This window comes from Gadus chalcogrammus, chromosome 18 (genome assembly GCF_026213295.1).
Source record: "Gadus chalcogrammus isolate NIFS_2021 chromosome 18, NIFS_Gcha_1.0, whole genome shotgun sequence".
Taxonomy (NCBI): Eukaryota; Metazoa; Chordata; class Actinopteri; order Gadiformes; family Gadidae; genus Gadus; species Gadus chalcogrammus.
In genome coordinates, this window is record NC_079429.1 from 542,349 (window position 1) to 556,357 (window position 14,009).

The 14,009-nt window shown below is 48.8% G+C and overlaps 1 protein-coding gene across 4 annotated transcripts; it reads left to right on the plus strand.

The window, feature by feature from the left end:
• Positions 1-87: 87 nt before the first annotated feature.
• acsl5 (acyl-CoA synthetase long chain family member 5) lies at positions 88-8,010 on the plus strand. 4 transcript variants are annotated; one of them, XM_056576396.1, is made up of 22 exons: positions 88-286; positions 965-1,020; positions 1,840-2,021; positions 2,430-2,541; positions 3,211-3,275; positions 3,379-3,480; positions 3,674-3,773; positions 4,119-4,297; positions 4,414-4,446; positions 4,550-4,601; positions 4,681-4,754; positions 4,831-4,908; positions 5,042-5,176; positions 5,281-5,415; positions 5,545-5,640; positions 5,844-5,916; positions 6,085-6,173; positions 6,310-6,426; positions 6,679-6,822; positions 6,904-7,005; positions 7,264-7,335; positions 7,743-8,009. In XM_056576396.1, exons 3-22 carry the CDS (start codon positions 1,866-1,868, stop codon positions 7,878-7,880), a joined length of 2,052 nt encoding a protein of 683 aa, XP_056432371.1. In that variant the 5' UTR covers positions 88-286; positions 965-1,020; positions 1,840-1,865; the 3' UTR covers positions 7,881-8,009. The 4 variants fall into 4 exon arrangements, with proteins under 4 accessions (XP_056432371.1, XP_056432373.1, XP_056432372.1 ...); XM_056576398.1 differs by having other exon boundaries at positions 1,856-2,021; XM_056576397.1 differs by having other exon boundaries at positions 118-156.
• The last annotated feature ends 5,999 nt before the right edge of the window (positions 8,011-14,009 follow it).

A 14,009-nucleotide genomic window follows, 5' to 3' on the forward strand; every position in this document is an offset into this window, starting at 1 on the left:
GTGAACATCTTCTCTTCTAACTTTTGGATTAAATCACAAATCATTTGGTGTGATTGGGATTAAAAGTGCTAAAGCCAACACAGAGCAGCCCTCAGCTAGCCCGGGCAGGCAGCAGGCAGGTCGAGGGCAGGTGCTGTGTGTTGTGCTGTCACACCTGTGAGTAGTTGAATGTGCTAACGACGCGGTGGCCGCTGGGACATTAAAGGTGTTTCTAGGCTAAGCTCCTTGTCCTCTCCCCCCCGGGGGCTCCTGTTAATCTGTTAGCAACCTGTGCTAATCTCAGCAGGTAATGTTGCTTTCCCTGCATGTTGAAGCACGATCTCTCATGTTGAAGGAACATCATTTTGAGTCATTTCTGTATCTTTTGTGGTGTCCTTCAAAACAACAACTTTGATTTTAGCTAAATGCTAAAGATCAAGTTAACAAGGTTACTTGTCCAGTCCAATATATATTTCTGAAACTACACAATGGAGGACAATTGTTTAAATTGATAAAATATTAAGAACTATGTACTCATATCTATCTAGTACTTATTACTAGTACTATGATCCTACTTCTGTTTGTCTCAATTAGCCTTTCCTGCAAGCTTACTTTTAAGTTAGTCTCAGTGGAGAGAAATGGGGGAAAGGTTAGATGTTGATGACCGCTTGCCTTACACTTGATGAGTTCACACTACACACCTTCACGTTTTCTTAAAGCTACGCCAGTAGATATGGCTGCAATGAAGCTGCTCTAATCTGTCCTGATTCTTTTATGGAGGAAGGAGCAAGCGTTCCCTTGCACAATATGCACACTTTTATTCTCTGACGGCTGATTTGATTCTGTGCTGTGGTATTATCAGTGGAAGTGATGGCAGCAAGGGTTCAAAGGTTGACAGCAGCGTTTTTATGAGTTCCGCATTGTTTGCATCAGAGCAGAAACAAGGGCTCTCCTACACAACACTGTCGTCTGTCACTTTCTCCAGAGAGCAGCTAGACGGCGAGGACCAGCGAACAGGCCTTCCATTCAGCGCTCACAGGGGTAGGTACAGCGCTGCGTGCGTGGATGGGCTGATGTTGTGTCCAGCCAACACAGTTCTTCTGTCGTGTTTTGTATTTTAATGCCATCTGCCTCAAACTGAACGACCAGTGAACGACCGTAAGCAACCGACAAGTATTTCAGTATTGAATTGTATAATCTGTTACGCTAAACTATGATGATTTTTCTCTCTTCTATGCTTTCAAAATTTCTCTCTAGTTATCACAAACATTGTTAGTGATAACATTGTGGAACTTATCATTGTTATATATATTGTGAGTGTACATGACCAGGTTTTTTACTTTGAACTAGGCATGGCTTTGAACTAGGTCTGGCAAAACTGATAAAGCCCATTTCTATATCATGAGTCAGTGGTCATTCATCTAAAGATGAAAACTATTTATCTGCCTTATCTTTATTCATTTAGACAATCACCCCTGTCCTCATCAAACTGTGCATATCCATAGCTTACAGGCAACGCTTGGCTAACAAATACAAAGAGGATACAAAGCAATGTGTTGAGACAATTTAGAAAAGGCTGCACAACCTTTTAGAGTTTCTCTGTTGCATCACGGTGGACCAAGATGGAAGCAGGTTTGACTAGCAGCATCTACCTCAACCAAGTAAGGTCAACCATCTTGACCTGTTATCAGGGTAGAGTACCATCTTGTAGCGTATGTTACACAACCCACGTTGACTTTGACCTCTGAGTAATCAATGAGTAAGGTGAGATATGAAAATAGTCCTGATTGATTACTACACTTGATAGTAAGTGTGCTGCTCCGAGGGCAGACGTTTATGGGCCGTTTGTTTTCTATAAAGACCTCCCCGCCTACAGACACCCCATCATGGAGGTCCTGCTCCAGGCTCTCTTCAGCCCCCTGCCCACCACGGCCATCGTCTCGCTGTTCGCCCTGGCTGCTGCCACCCTGTTCTACCTCAGCACCCGGCCCGAGCCCCTCCGCCCCCCCGTGGACCTCAAGTGTCAGACGGTGGGGATCGAGGTGAGACCACCCCGACTGAGACGTTCTCCCGTGTCCTGCACTCATGTTTTCCCCAAGCTTGCCCCGGTGGCTCACTGAAATACCCTCTTCCACAATATCGCTACCCAACACTTAATAACTTTAGAATCCAATGTCCAAATGCTGTGAATCTTTATTCTTTAGGTGGATCACGGCCTCTGGTACATCCATGTTTAACCCCGTTAGTGAACTCGCCACATGCGCCTGCCGGACCCATGTCCCCTTCACCCTGCGGTGCGATGCTACATGTCCTCCCTTGCCCTGTGTACCCTTTCCTGTGTCCCCATGTCGTCTCCATGGCGGCAGCACGTGTTGTGGTGTCTGACTGACGTCCCTACAGCGTGGCGCTGGAGGTGTGATCTGGAGATGCTGATGTGTGTCTTATGGTAGGGCGGGGCCCGGAAGAGTGCTCTGCTGGAGGACAACAACAACCTGATGTCGTACTACTACGAGGACGGCCGGACCATGTACCAGTTGTTCCAGAGGGGGATGAAGGTCTCAGGTGATGGCTACTAGCTATGGTTTCCCCTTTCTACGAAACCCTCCCTTTGATCATGTGCTCCAGTCCCTGTCCAAAGGGAGCCCCTTTTGAGGACTGGTTCATGTAAAATACATTTGACTAGACACTAGAAAGTGAGATTAAGGGGCCACTCACACTAGGGCCGCGGCCCCGTGCCCGAGCTCATTTGCATACTAAAGTCTATAACGTTTGGCTAGTGTGACCACGCCATCCGTATTCCAGCACGGAACAGCCCCTTGGCCGCGACACACTTGGGAGAGGTGTGCCGTGGCCAAATTCCAGATGCTAATGAGATGACACACACACACGTGCGGATACGCAACGTGAGTGTGGGTTTACTTTGGTGCGATAGTGAAGTCGAGGGTTTACTTGAAATTTGGGCCGACGACAGCATTCACGTTTTTGTTCTCCATTGTTGTTATGGCGGGAGGACGCTTGGTGATGACGTATTTAACGTATTACGACGTGATGACGTATGTATGTAGGAGCAATCGTGCCCAGGTCACGGCCTTTGGGAGCAGTGTGACCACGGGCCAGCGGGGGGAGGGGGGGAATCGTGCTGAATCTTCCTGCGCCCTAAGATATGATGTGAATGGTAGACGGATTCAGTGTTAAAGCGCCCGTTGTCATTAACTCTTGTCTTGTTTCTAGACAATGGACCATGCCTGGGATACAGAAAACCAGGAAGGCCGTACCAGTGGCTGAAATACAAGCAGGTGTGTGTATGGACAGGGCCTATCAGATGCGCGTCATGGGACTGGGGGGACTGTAGAACTGCGTATTCAAACTAAACATTGCGTCCTGTTTCCTCCCCTGCAGGTGTCTGCTCGGGCTGAGCACCTGGGCTCAGGCCTCCTCCACCTGGGCCTCAAACCCAATCCAGACACCTTCATCGGTATCTTTGCTCAGAATAGACCGGAGGTATGTTCATTTAGAATAGCAGGTGTACCATCCCAAGGAAAAAGCTACAAAAGCCTCTAAGGTGGAGGAACTCATCGTCTAGATTGTACGATGGGGTCGGTGCCTTGTTCGCAGTATACATTTCCGATTGAGAAACTGGGGGGTGTCATGTCCATGACTGGAGCCCGTGTCTTGCCCCGTGTGTGTTTGACAGTGGATAATAGGGGAGCTGGCCTGCTACACCTACTCCATGGTAGCTGTCCCTCTGTACGACACCCTGGGCCCCGAGGCCCTCACCTTCATCATCGACCGAGGTAATTGGATCTGAGATTAACTTAATGGCCCAATGCTGTTGATTACAAGGCAGAAAGCCAACCGTCCCCTGGGTGCCTAGTCTTCTCTAATATTTACCTGGCTGCATTTATACATGTATTGTTTTGCACATCATGAATGTTTGCCATGATTTTGCCCCATCTAAAGTATTATTTATCATGGATAATGCACGAGGTCAGCTGCTATGCCTGTCCTGTGTTTTTTAATTTTAATTTTAAACCCACTGTGTGCAAAAGCCAGGACTTCAGCGTACACATTGACATTGTTTAACCTCAGCCTTTTTCTAAGCCCGCAAATGACACCATTTATCTTTTGCATCATTCCAGCGGACATCTCGACAGTCCTCTGTGACAAGCAGAACAAGGCCGAGTCTCTGCTGCAGAACCGGGAGAAGGGGCAGACGCCAGTGCTCAAGACCATCGTCATCATGGACCCCTTCGACGCGGAGCTGGTGACACGGGGGGCTCAGTGTGGGCTGGAGGTGTTGTCCCTGGCGGACGTGGAGGTAGGGGAAGTGCGCCACACGCTGGCTGCTGTTAGGATGGCGTCTTCGCTGTGCTCAGATTGACATTTGAGAAATCAAAGTGGCTAGACGCACCTCAAAGTTTCTTTGTTTTACAGGAACGGGGCAAAAACAATCTCCAAAAGCCAATTGTAAGTAATAACAGAACGTTAAGTTCTTAAATTTGCAACCAGTGTTCATTGGCAGAGTGTCAGCAGAGATCAAAATATTTTGATTTTCTGTTCCGCATCAAAGCCTCCAAAACCGGAGGACCTCGCCATCATCTGCTTCACCAGCGGCACTACTGGTAAACATTCTACTCCTTTATTTGTTGGCCTAAGGTTTGTCTCACAGTGTGTATGTTTAATGCATCTCATTCCTCTCAGGAAACCCTAAGGGCGCAATGCTGACCCATGAAAACGTAGTTTCTGATGCAGCGGCTGTGGTCAAAAGCTTTGAGGTAATGGCTTAGTGGTTAGAGCTGCGTTTTTTTTTCTCTTGCGTGACTGTTTGTCTAATGAGTTACTTTATTTCAGGCAACAATTGTGCCCTGTACCAAGGACGTCAGTATTTCCTTCTTGCCTCTGGCTCACATGTTTGAGAGAGTTGTTCAGGTAGGTGGCGTCAGAACCTTTCCTTCAGTCCCCTATCCTGCAGATGGTTCCATGATACATCAGAGTGTTAACTGGTTATCCAGTCGTCTCGTATACACAGAGGTTGATTGATTAACCTGCGTGGTTCTTTCAGATGGTTCTGTATGGTGCTGGGGGCAGGGTGGGCTTCTTCCAGGGAGACATCCGACTGCTGCCTGACGACCTGAAGAACCTCCAGCCCACCATCTTCCCGGTGGTTCCCAGACTGCTCAACCGTGTTTACGATAAAGTGAGTTCTTAACAACGCTAAGGGGTCCACTGTTTAGGCTGTGCTTAAGGAGGGCTGTAGATGCAGCGTTCTAACTCTCAAAGGGGACCCTGTGTCTCCTGTAGGTCCAGAGTTCAGCCAACACCACCTTTAAGAAGTGGCTGCTGAACTTTGCTGTGGAGAGGAAGTATGCTGAGGTGAAGGAGGGCATCATCAGAAAGAACAGCATCTGGGATCGGCTCCTCTTCCACAAAGTGCAGGTGCTTCCCCTTCCTGGTTCTGAGTGAATGTCCTTAACGTGTGACGCCCTTAAGTCGTCCTGGTAACGGTGTGCACTGAGCCGCCATCTTGGGTTATTGAGTGCATCTGTTTCATAACGCTGTGTTCAGGAGTCTCTCGGGGGCCGGGTGCGGGTCTTGGTGACGGGGGCGGCTCCCATTTCCCCAGCAGTTCTCACCTTCCTGAGGGCAGCTCTCGGTTGCCAGGTATTGAAACCCTCCTTCTCTGGGCAGGCATTGTCCTCTGTAAACCTGTCGACTATGCTGATGGATTGAATGTAGAATAATTTCTTCTTAAAATGATTTTGCTGTTGAATAGCTTTCAAAACGGTGTAAAATGTCCTCTGGATTGAATGCGTTCAGCTGTGTTTGGATACTGATCAAAGCTGTTGTGTGTGGCGTGCCTTCAGATCTTTGAAGGGTACGGCCAGACCGAGTGCACTGCAGGCTGCACCTTCACCATGTCAGGCGACGCCAACTCTGGTGTGTAGCATCTTATTTAGCAAGGCTATTGGTATCCCTTCACTGATGGCTCTCGCCTGCTATCACTGAATGCATAACTCGTCCAGGTCAATGATCAATTGTTGGTATGTGATCAATAAAAAGTTTATATCACGGTCTGTAGTAACCTAAAGCGTTGGTGTTCCACAGGGCATGTTGGTGTCCCGGTGCCTTGTAACATAGTCAAGTTGGAGGATGTTGAAGAAATGAACTATTTCGCTTCCAACGGTGAAGGAGAGGTAAGCCACTGTAGCTGTAGTATTCCACATCATGATTTCTAGATTAGAAGCTCATTTGTAATCAAGACATATTAAACACTAAAATGGGTTATTTACGTGAACTTAATTAACCTCTTAGGTTTTTCTTGTCCCTTAGGTTTGCATCAAGGGTAAAAACGTGTTCAAAGGGTACCTGAAGGATCCGGAGAAAACAGCAGAGGCCTTGGATGGCGACGGCTGGCTTCACACAGGGGATATTGGAAAATGGATGCCTGTAAGAGGGAACGGCGAACAACACGACAAACATCATGTTTACTCCAACAAACATGTTTACTCCAACCATTGACTTGGGATTTAACTTTCAGACATAGGTTGTGAAAGGTCACAGTACAAACATAATCTTTGTTATTCATGCGCTAGAAGCATGATCAAAGGAGGGGATACTTAACAAACTGGATCAATATTTTTGTAGATCATGCTGACTATGGTGCTTATTGTCAGAATACTCAATGTTTTCTTCCGTTAGAGTGGAGTCCTGAAGATTATTGATCGAAAGAAGAACATCTTCAAGTTGTCCCAAGGGGAGTATATTGCACCGGAGAAGATTGAGAACGTCTACATACGCAGTGAAACGGTGGCGCAGGTGTTTGTGCATGGCGACAGTCTACAGGTAACGCTTGCGTCCAACCGTCAGCCGGTGTATTCACATCACAGCGTCGGCCTGTCGCTAACCCTCCCCGTGTGTCCCCAGTCCTGCCTCATAGCGATCGTGATCCCCGATGCAGAGACCCTGCCCGGCTTTGCCAAGAAGCACGGCCTCTCCGGCTCTGTGGAGGACCTCTGCCAGAGAACGGTAGCGTGTGGGCCCCTCCTCTTCAGCTGCTCTTTGAACATGTTTCACTTTTCTACACATCCTCACTGCAAACTGCACACGTTTGACCCTTGGTGACCATGAAGCAGTCATAATCTTATCTGTACATCATCTTCAGATTAAAGCCAGGGCCCAAAGTCCATTTGGGAATTGATTATTTTAAAATTGATCTTGGTCCAACATGAGCAGCGGTGATGCAACGTGAGCTCTGTGTCTGACCGCTGATTGACCCCTCTGCAGGAGATGAAGAAGGCCATCCTGGCCGACCTGACCAGGCTGGGCAGGGAGGCGGGACTCAAGTCCTTTGAACAGGTGACGACTCTTCTCCATGTACACAAACTCCAGATGAGAGGTTTCCTGTTTTCATCCGATTTCTCACGTGGTACGGATCGTACCACAAAGCTGAAACTACTTTCAGTACTTTTCATTTCACTTTCAGAGTGAACCCAATGCTTGGTTAATTCTAACCTTTTGGTAGGCTACAGGTTGGAACAATGTGTAAATAAAATACTTTAGAAATCGAGAAAGATTCTGTAGTAGGTAGCTGAGGGTTCGTTCAGTAGGAAACTATTCCTACTGAACGAAAGTTACAGTTTAAAACGGGCCTGTCTCAGTTAAATAGCTGATTTCCAGCAGGTTTCTGTTAGTTCATGGTAAACAACACGCTCTTCACGATACATTGCGACCTGCTAATCCCCCGACGCCCCTCCGTCGTGCAGGTGAAGGACGTGCACCTCCACCCAGAGCTGTTCTCCATCGAGAACGGCCTGCTGACGCCCACCCTGAAGGCCAAGCGCGCGGAGCTGAAGACGCTGTTCCAGCCGCAGATCGAGAGCCTCTATGCCAACATGCAGTGACCGGACCTGACGCAACCATTCCTTCCCTGTTCAATTCATTAAAACATTTAGCGAGAGCTCTTCTGTGTTTCCGTTGTCTTATCAGAAGGTTCCTGAAGACTTTGACCAAGGTCATTCTTTTGTAATATTAAATTACCCATTGTGCGCCGAGGTAGAGAAGTTTGTTCTTAACCAGGTAGAGGAGTCTGTCCTAAGACCTGTCCGAAGTCTGTCCTAAGACCTTCAGATAAGTGGTGACTATCATGCTGATTTGCAGATTCATGGCAAATTGCTTTTTAATCCTTGTGGAAATCATAAATATAGGCAGCAAAGGGATTCCGAGAGAACATTCCTATGACGACAGTGCCCCCTTGTGGTGCAACGGAGTATGACCTCACCTCATGATGACTGGGGGGGGGGGGGGGGGGGGGGGGGGGGATCACAGAGGCGTCGATTATCTGCATCCATCTGCGGGGTTACAACTCTATTTAATGGAATCATTGAGCGTTACCAGCATCTCAGTTTAAAATGAATACATGTTGGCAGCATTGATGACTTCGACGCGTAGAGAATAAAAAGCTGTGTAATGGCGCCCCCTTGTGGCGGGAGCGGTCCAGCCCGGACCGTGTAGTACCTGGGGTGGACTGGGGAAAACCCACTCGCCTCCTTGACGCGGCTGGAAGCTTTCCGTGTAAAACAAGTGGAACAATTCCCAACACGTATCTGCTGGTTGGCTTCTAAACTCAAACGGAATGAATTGATTCACAACTTTTGAGAACTTGTAAGACTTTGGAGAAGCGTCGAGTTCAACATGTCTTCTTCCGCTACAGGTGACGAGCCTGCAGAGCAGGTAAGCCTCCCTGTCCTCAACTTCTTTCTACGCTGTTGGGTTCAGGAATCTTTTAGTTCAACGCTTATTGCTCACTTCAATGAATTAACTGGCAACGGGGGCGTGTGAATTCTGTCTTTAGACGTGATATCCGCGGGGCGCTGCGGGTTTTGCATGTTAAACGTTGCGTTAAAATTAGGATTAACTGAAGCCAAGTTCATGTAAACATCTAAAGAACAAGTGACATTATCAGTTCTGCTGAAGGTCTGCCTGGCATCGCAGGTGTGTTGTCTGTGTCCTGCTGTGCGTAAAAACGGAGCTTTATCGTGAACCAACCCAGCCTACTTGTATAGAACAGTTGGGAATGTCTTGTATTATGAAAACACAGCCTACTTATAAAGAACCGGTACACTGCAAACTCAGCCTACTTGTATAGAACAGGTATACTGCAAACACGGTCTACTTATAATGAACAGGTATACTGCAAACACGGCCTACTTATAATGAACAGGTATACTGCAAACACAGCCTACTTGTATAGAACAGGTATACTGCAAACACCTACTGAACTGCAGAACATACCAACTGTAGAACATACCAACTCAACTGTAAAATCATATCGTTGCGTCACAGTTCCTACAATCCCAAACATGCACTCCAGTGAGGAGGAAACAAGTTGGAAACTTGTCTACTTGCTTCTTCAAAATAAAGCACTTATTTAACACTAGTTCATTGTCATTATACAGGTTAAAAGTGTCAAAAGCAGTGGACCCATGACTCTCTCTCTGGGTTGGTTGCTGTCTGCCCAGGCCTGCTAGGCTTCACTAGAGACTCTGGGCACATGACTATTAGCCGCTTCTTTTGTCGGTCATCCGGTGGGTTAATGGTTGACAATATTCTGCAGTCTGCAGAGTAAACAGGGTCAACACTGCCATGTCCGGCCACGACCCTTCACCTCGCCCTGCCAGGGCCGTGAAGTGGCCCTCACTGGTCCGTTACGATGGCTTTAGAACAGATACGTTGCCAAATGGCCTTTGTGGTTCTCCTTTAGTGACCGACATACACACACACACACGCACACACAGACACACACATTCACATGCACACAGGGTCATTTGGTAGGTCACTTGGTCTATCTGTGACCGGTGATAACGAATGAATAGCCCTTAAAGTTGGGCTGTTCATTAGTTATCCCGACCTTCCACTGAATACTTGAGAGCGTGAATTGAGCCACTCTTATTCTGCTGAATCTGCGTTTCTCTGAGCTTATTGATTAGTTTGCCCCCGGTTGTTCACCGCGTCTCCAGACCCCCTGAGAGGCCTCCTGCAGGCTGCATGGCTCGGTCCTCCTCATGAACGCCTCCTCCTGCTGCCTCACGGGGGATCTGCACTGCAATGCATTTCCTTGTGGCAGTAACAGTAAGGTAATAAAATATTACCGTGAGACACATGACTTGGGTTATTAAATATCGTTTGGCTGAATGTAAACTAGAGGAGGTTGTTTGACTTCAGGCCTACTGGTTGAGGGCAGGGGGCTGTGGAAGTGAGGTTATGATTGATAATGATTAATGAGGAATGTATTGTTTACTTCCGTCAGTGCATGTGTGTTTGTGCTCCTTATGCAACAGGGTGAATAAGGTTTCATGTATACAGTACGTTATTCAAAGCAAAGCGCAGACTAGAGTTAACATGCCCTCAGTATCCTGTACGATGCAGGGGAGTATTGTAGCGCCATTGTTTTTGTATCATCTGTTCTGCAACAGTTTCCCTTTGGCATTCCTTTCTTTTCACATACTAGGGCATCATGAAATTCGAGTTAATCAGCATGTTTCAATCTCCCTGAACAAATCGGCCCATTATGGTGTTTAGAGGTGTGATGTGCGTCCTGGTGGATCCCAAGACAACACACCCTGTAGGGTTTTATTTAGAGCTGAACTAAACATTATTCTGCTTCCTTTGTCGGTGATCCAGCCTCATCAGAATGTCAGTCAACAGCCAAATCCCCTCAATGTTCCCTTAATCTGTTGATCCTGGACGGATGAACGTGTGCTGATGTGTGTCTGGTGCAGCGAGCCGCGCACACGCCTCCCAGCCTGCGGGGGCACTGTGGTAGGAAGTCCCCCGCGGGCAGAGGGACAGACTGGGGGACAGGGACAGAGAGACAGGGGGACAGAGACAGGGGGACAGAGACAGGGGGACAGAGACAGGGGGACAGGGGGACAGAGAGACAGACAGAGGGACAGAGAGACAGACAGGGGGACAGAGAGAGGGACAGGGGGACAGAGAGACAGACAGGGGGACAGGGGGACAGAGAGAGGGACAGGGGGACAGAGAGAGGGACAGGGGGACGGACGGCGAGGGTCGAGGGTCACTCTGCTCTGACGCCCTCAGCGCTCTGGCCGTGGTTCTGGGCTGAGGTCGCTGAGAGGGAGCTGAATGCGTTTGACGGCGTCTACCAGAGAAGTGCGGTACTGAGAGGTGAAACAGACCAGTGTCCACAGCCCGGGAAGGTCTGTCACATAACCGTGCTTAATACCTAGTTTCATGTTGCAGTAACTTAATAAATAGTTTTCTCACAAAAGTAGTAAAGTAGATGTTTATTGGTGGAGTTCAGCAGGGGAAAAGGAGATAACTCCATGTCTTACAGTAGAGCCTTTATGTGGAACATCTGCGCGTTGGGACAGAATGCATGAATGAATGAGTTCCAGTCTGGAAAGGCCACAGACAGAGCAGCGCTTCTGTAAACAACAGAGACGACCCATCTAACTGCTGCTCCTGCACACGCCAAAACAAATAAACTGCAGTCCCTAGCACCGACTGGCACCGGCATACACACCACGGACATCTCTTGTGCTGCCACGTGTGTGTGTGTGAGTCTATCATACAGTGGCTGGGAGGTGTGTGTGTGTGAGGTGTGTGTGTGTGAGTCTATCATACAGTGGCTGGGAGGTGTGTGTGTGTGAGGTGTGTGCGTGTGAGTATCATACAGTGGCTGGGAGGTGTGTGTGTGTGAGGTGTGTGCGTGTGAGTATCATACAGTGGCTGGGAGGTGTGTGCGTGTGTGTGAGGTGTGTGCGTGTGAGTATCATACAGTGGCTGGGAGGTGTGTGTGTGTCTGAGGCAGAAAGGCCTTCAGCCCGGGAGGAGGACTGGTCCCGTCCCCTGGCTGTGACGTCACGGTAACCGTCTCCTCAACCCCAGGGTGACGAGGTGGTAGTGGCAGCATGTCTGCGTAGCGATGGGCCCCATGCTGCTGTCACCCGGGCCCCTCTGGGAGCCCGCCTGCTGCACTGGGGGCCCGCCTGCCGCACTGGGGGCCCGCTGCACTGGGCCCCTCCAGATCCAGGTCTCTCCATCTCCTGATCCGGTCCTGGTATTTTGGTCCTGCATGTGAACAATCATATTCATATTTGTCGGCCTAGGACCTACATGCAGTTAAATATGTGTTGTGTTTTAAACACACACACCGACACACACACGTACGCACACACGCACGCGCTAACAAAAAGATTTTGATTGGTTTGGTTTTCCAGTTTGGCGAACAAGGGAACAAAGAGCATGTAGTTAGTGAATAACATGTGTATTATTATCTGATTATCACGTGCCTTCCTCCTGCTGATCCCATCAGTAGAGCGCCCCGAAGAGCCTCCACGCCCTCAAAGTGAGGCTCTGCTACGGCGTGGTACAGCCCCTGGTGTACAGGCTCGTCCACCCTGAGGGCGAGGGGGGGGTGGTCACTGGTGGAGGAGGTGGTGGAGGAGCAAGCATCCCTACAGCTGACGGAGGTTGGCAATCAGACCATTTTAGGCACTGAAGCGACCATCTTTTTACTTCCATTAGCTGTGTGTAAGAGAGTGTGTGTGTGTGTGTGTGTGTGTGTGTGTGTGTGTGTGTGTGTGTGTGTGTGTGTGTGTGTGTGTGTGTGTGTGTGTGTGTGTGTGTGTGTGTGTGTGTGTGTGTGTGTGTGTGTGTGTGGTAGTAGTGGACAAAGAGGAATTGTAAATCAGGGATGGATGGAAAATCCTTGTCTTTGTGACTGGTGTCTGCACTTTCTCATTGGCTGTGTGTGTGTGTGTGTGTGTGTGCGTGTGCGTGTGCATGTGCACACTTCCATTTGTTCTCAGGGCGACCAGATCTCCGGTCTCTGAACAAACCTCTCTCTGTTGCCGTTTTATTGCGGTCATTTAAAATGTTAACATGACATGTTTGAGTGGTTATCAGCTGAATAAGACATGTTTATTTAACCTGAAGTGTCCCCTGGCTGTTATATAGAGGATTAATGACTTTGTCCTCATCCCGCAACATGAGACCCTCCAGTGGTTAAAGTTCCTCACTGAGTCGCTCCTATACGTCCATGTTAAACTTAGGTTTCTTGAGGAGAGATGTGCTAAACCACAGGGGCCAGTGGCGCCCTGAACACCACCACAAGGCTCCACTCGGCACTGTGGGGAAGAATAAAGCGGGGGCCGTCAGTGAAGTGAACCTTGCTGAATCATGGCTGGAGGAATAAAGGTAAAGTGTAGCGGCTTCTCTGTGCAGGCTCTCTGCAGCAGCTAGCTCTCCTGCAGAACAGATCCCATAAACTTAAAGAGACGGGTCCCCCTGTCCACTTAACCGCTGACCCGACCACACGACCCCCAGAGCTGCTGAGCGTCAGGCTGTTGAAGCGGTTCTCTCGACCAGAACGCCCCGCTCAGCACCGGGGGCGGGCGTTGGGTGGGGTCGCACTCATTTGACTTTATGTTCATTCTCGGGCCGTCCCTGATCTCTGCTGCAGGGACTGGATTATGGATTTAACAGTTGAAATCCCTCTCCAACCTCAGAGCTCATTCACGCCCTTTCAAAGAAATACAATCTATGGAAGTAGGACAGGTCATAGTTACAACGTTTTGGTTCTGCTGCCCTGAAGGGTGTGTTGGTAGACAGCTGACCATCTGATCCACACTGACAGTGCTGACCCTAGTGGGAGCCATGTTATACACAAGTACTGACACCAGTGTAAGTACTGACTCTAGTGGGAGCATCTGTTAACCAAAGTACTGACAGTGTTCCTCCAGTGCTGTCACATGCCGCTCTGGGTCAACGTGATGTTCCATATCCTGTCCTGACGTTTACGACGTGTGTCACATGGGGAGCCTCTCTTAAACCAATGTGATACTCTTGGTTTGCCTTTTATCTTAATGACTGTTTGCCTGCTTCTCATTCAACCCTTGCTCAAAGTATGCATTGAGGTATCATGCCACATCAGGAGGGTTGCCATGGGGACGATTCCATTCCCCTTGTTGTGCCAGCTCCATGGCAACCTCCATCTTCAGACTACA

Excerpts from the sequence above, each read along its gene's own strand:
- acsl5 (XM_056576396.1), top strand. The coding sequence starts at position 1,866 with ATGGAGGTCCTGCTCCAGGCTCTCTTCAGCCCCCTGCCCACCACGGCC. Across the intron at positions 4,447-4,549 it reads ACAATCTCCAAAAGCCAATT|CCTCCAAAACCGGAGGACCT; the intron begins GTAAGTAATAAC and ends TCCGCATCAAAG. Across the intron at positions 5,641-5,843 it reads GGGCAGCTCTCGGTTGCCAG|ATCTTTGAAGGGTACGGCCA; the intron begins GTATTGAAACCC and ends GCGTGCCTTCAG.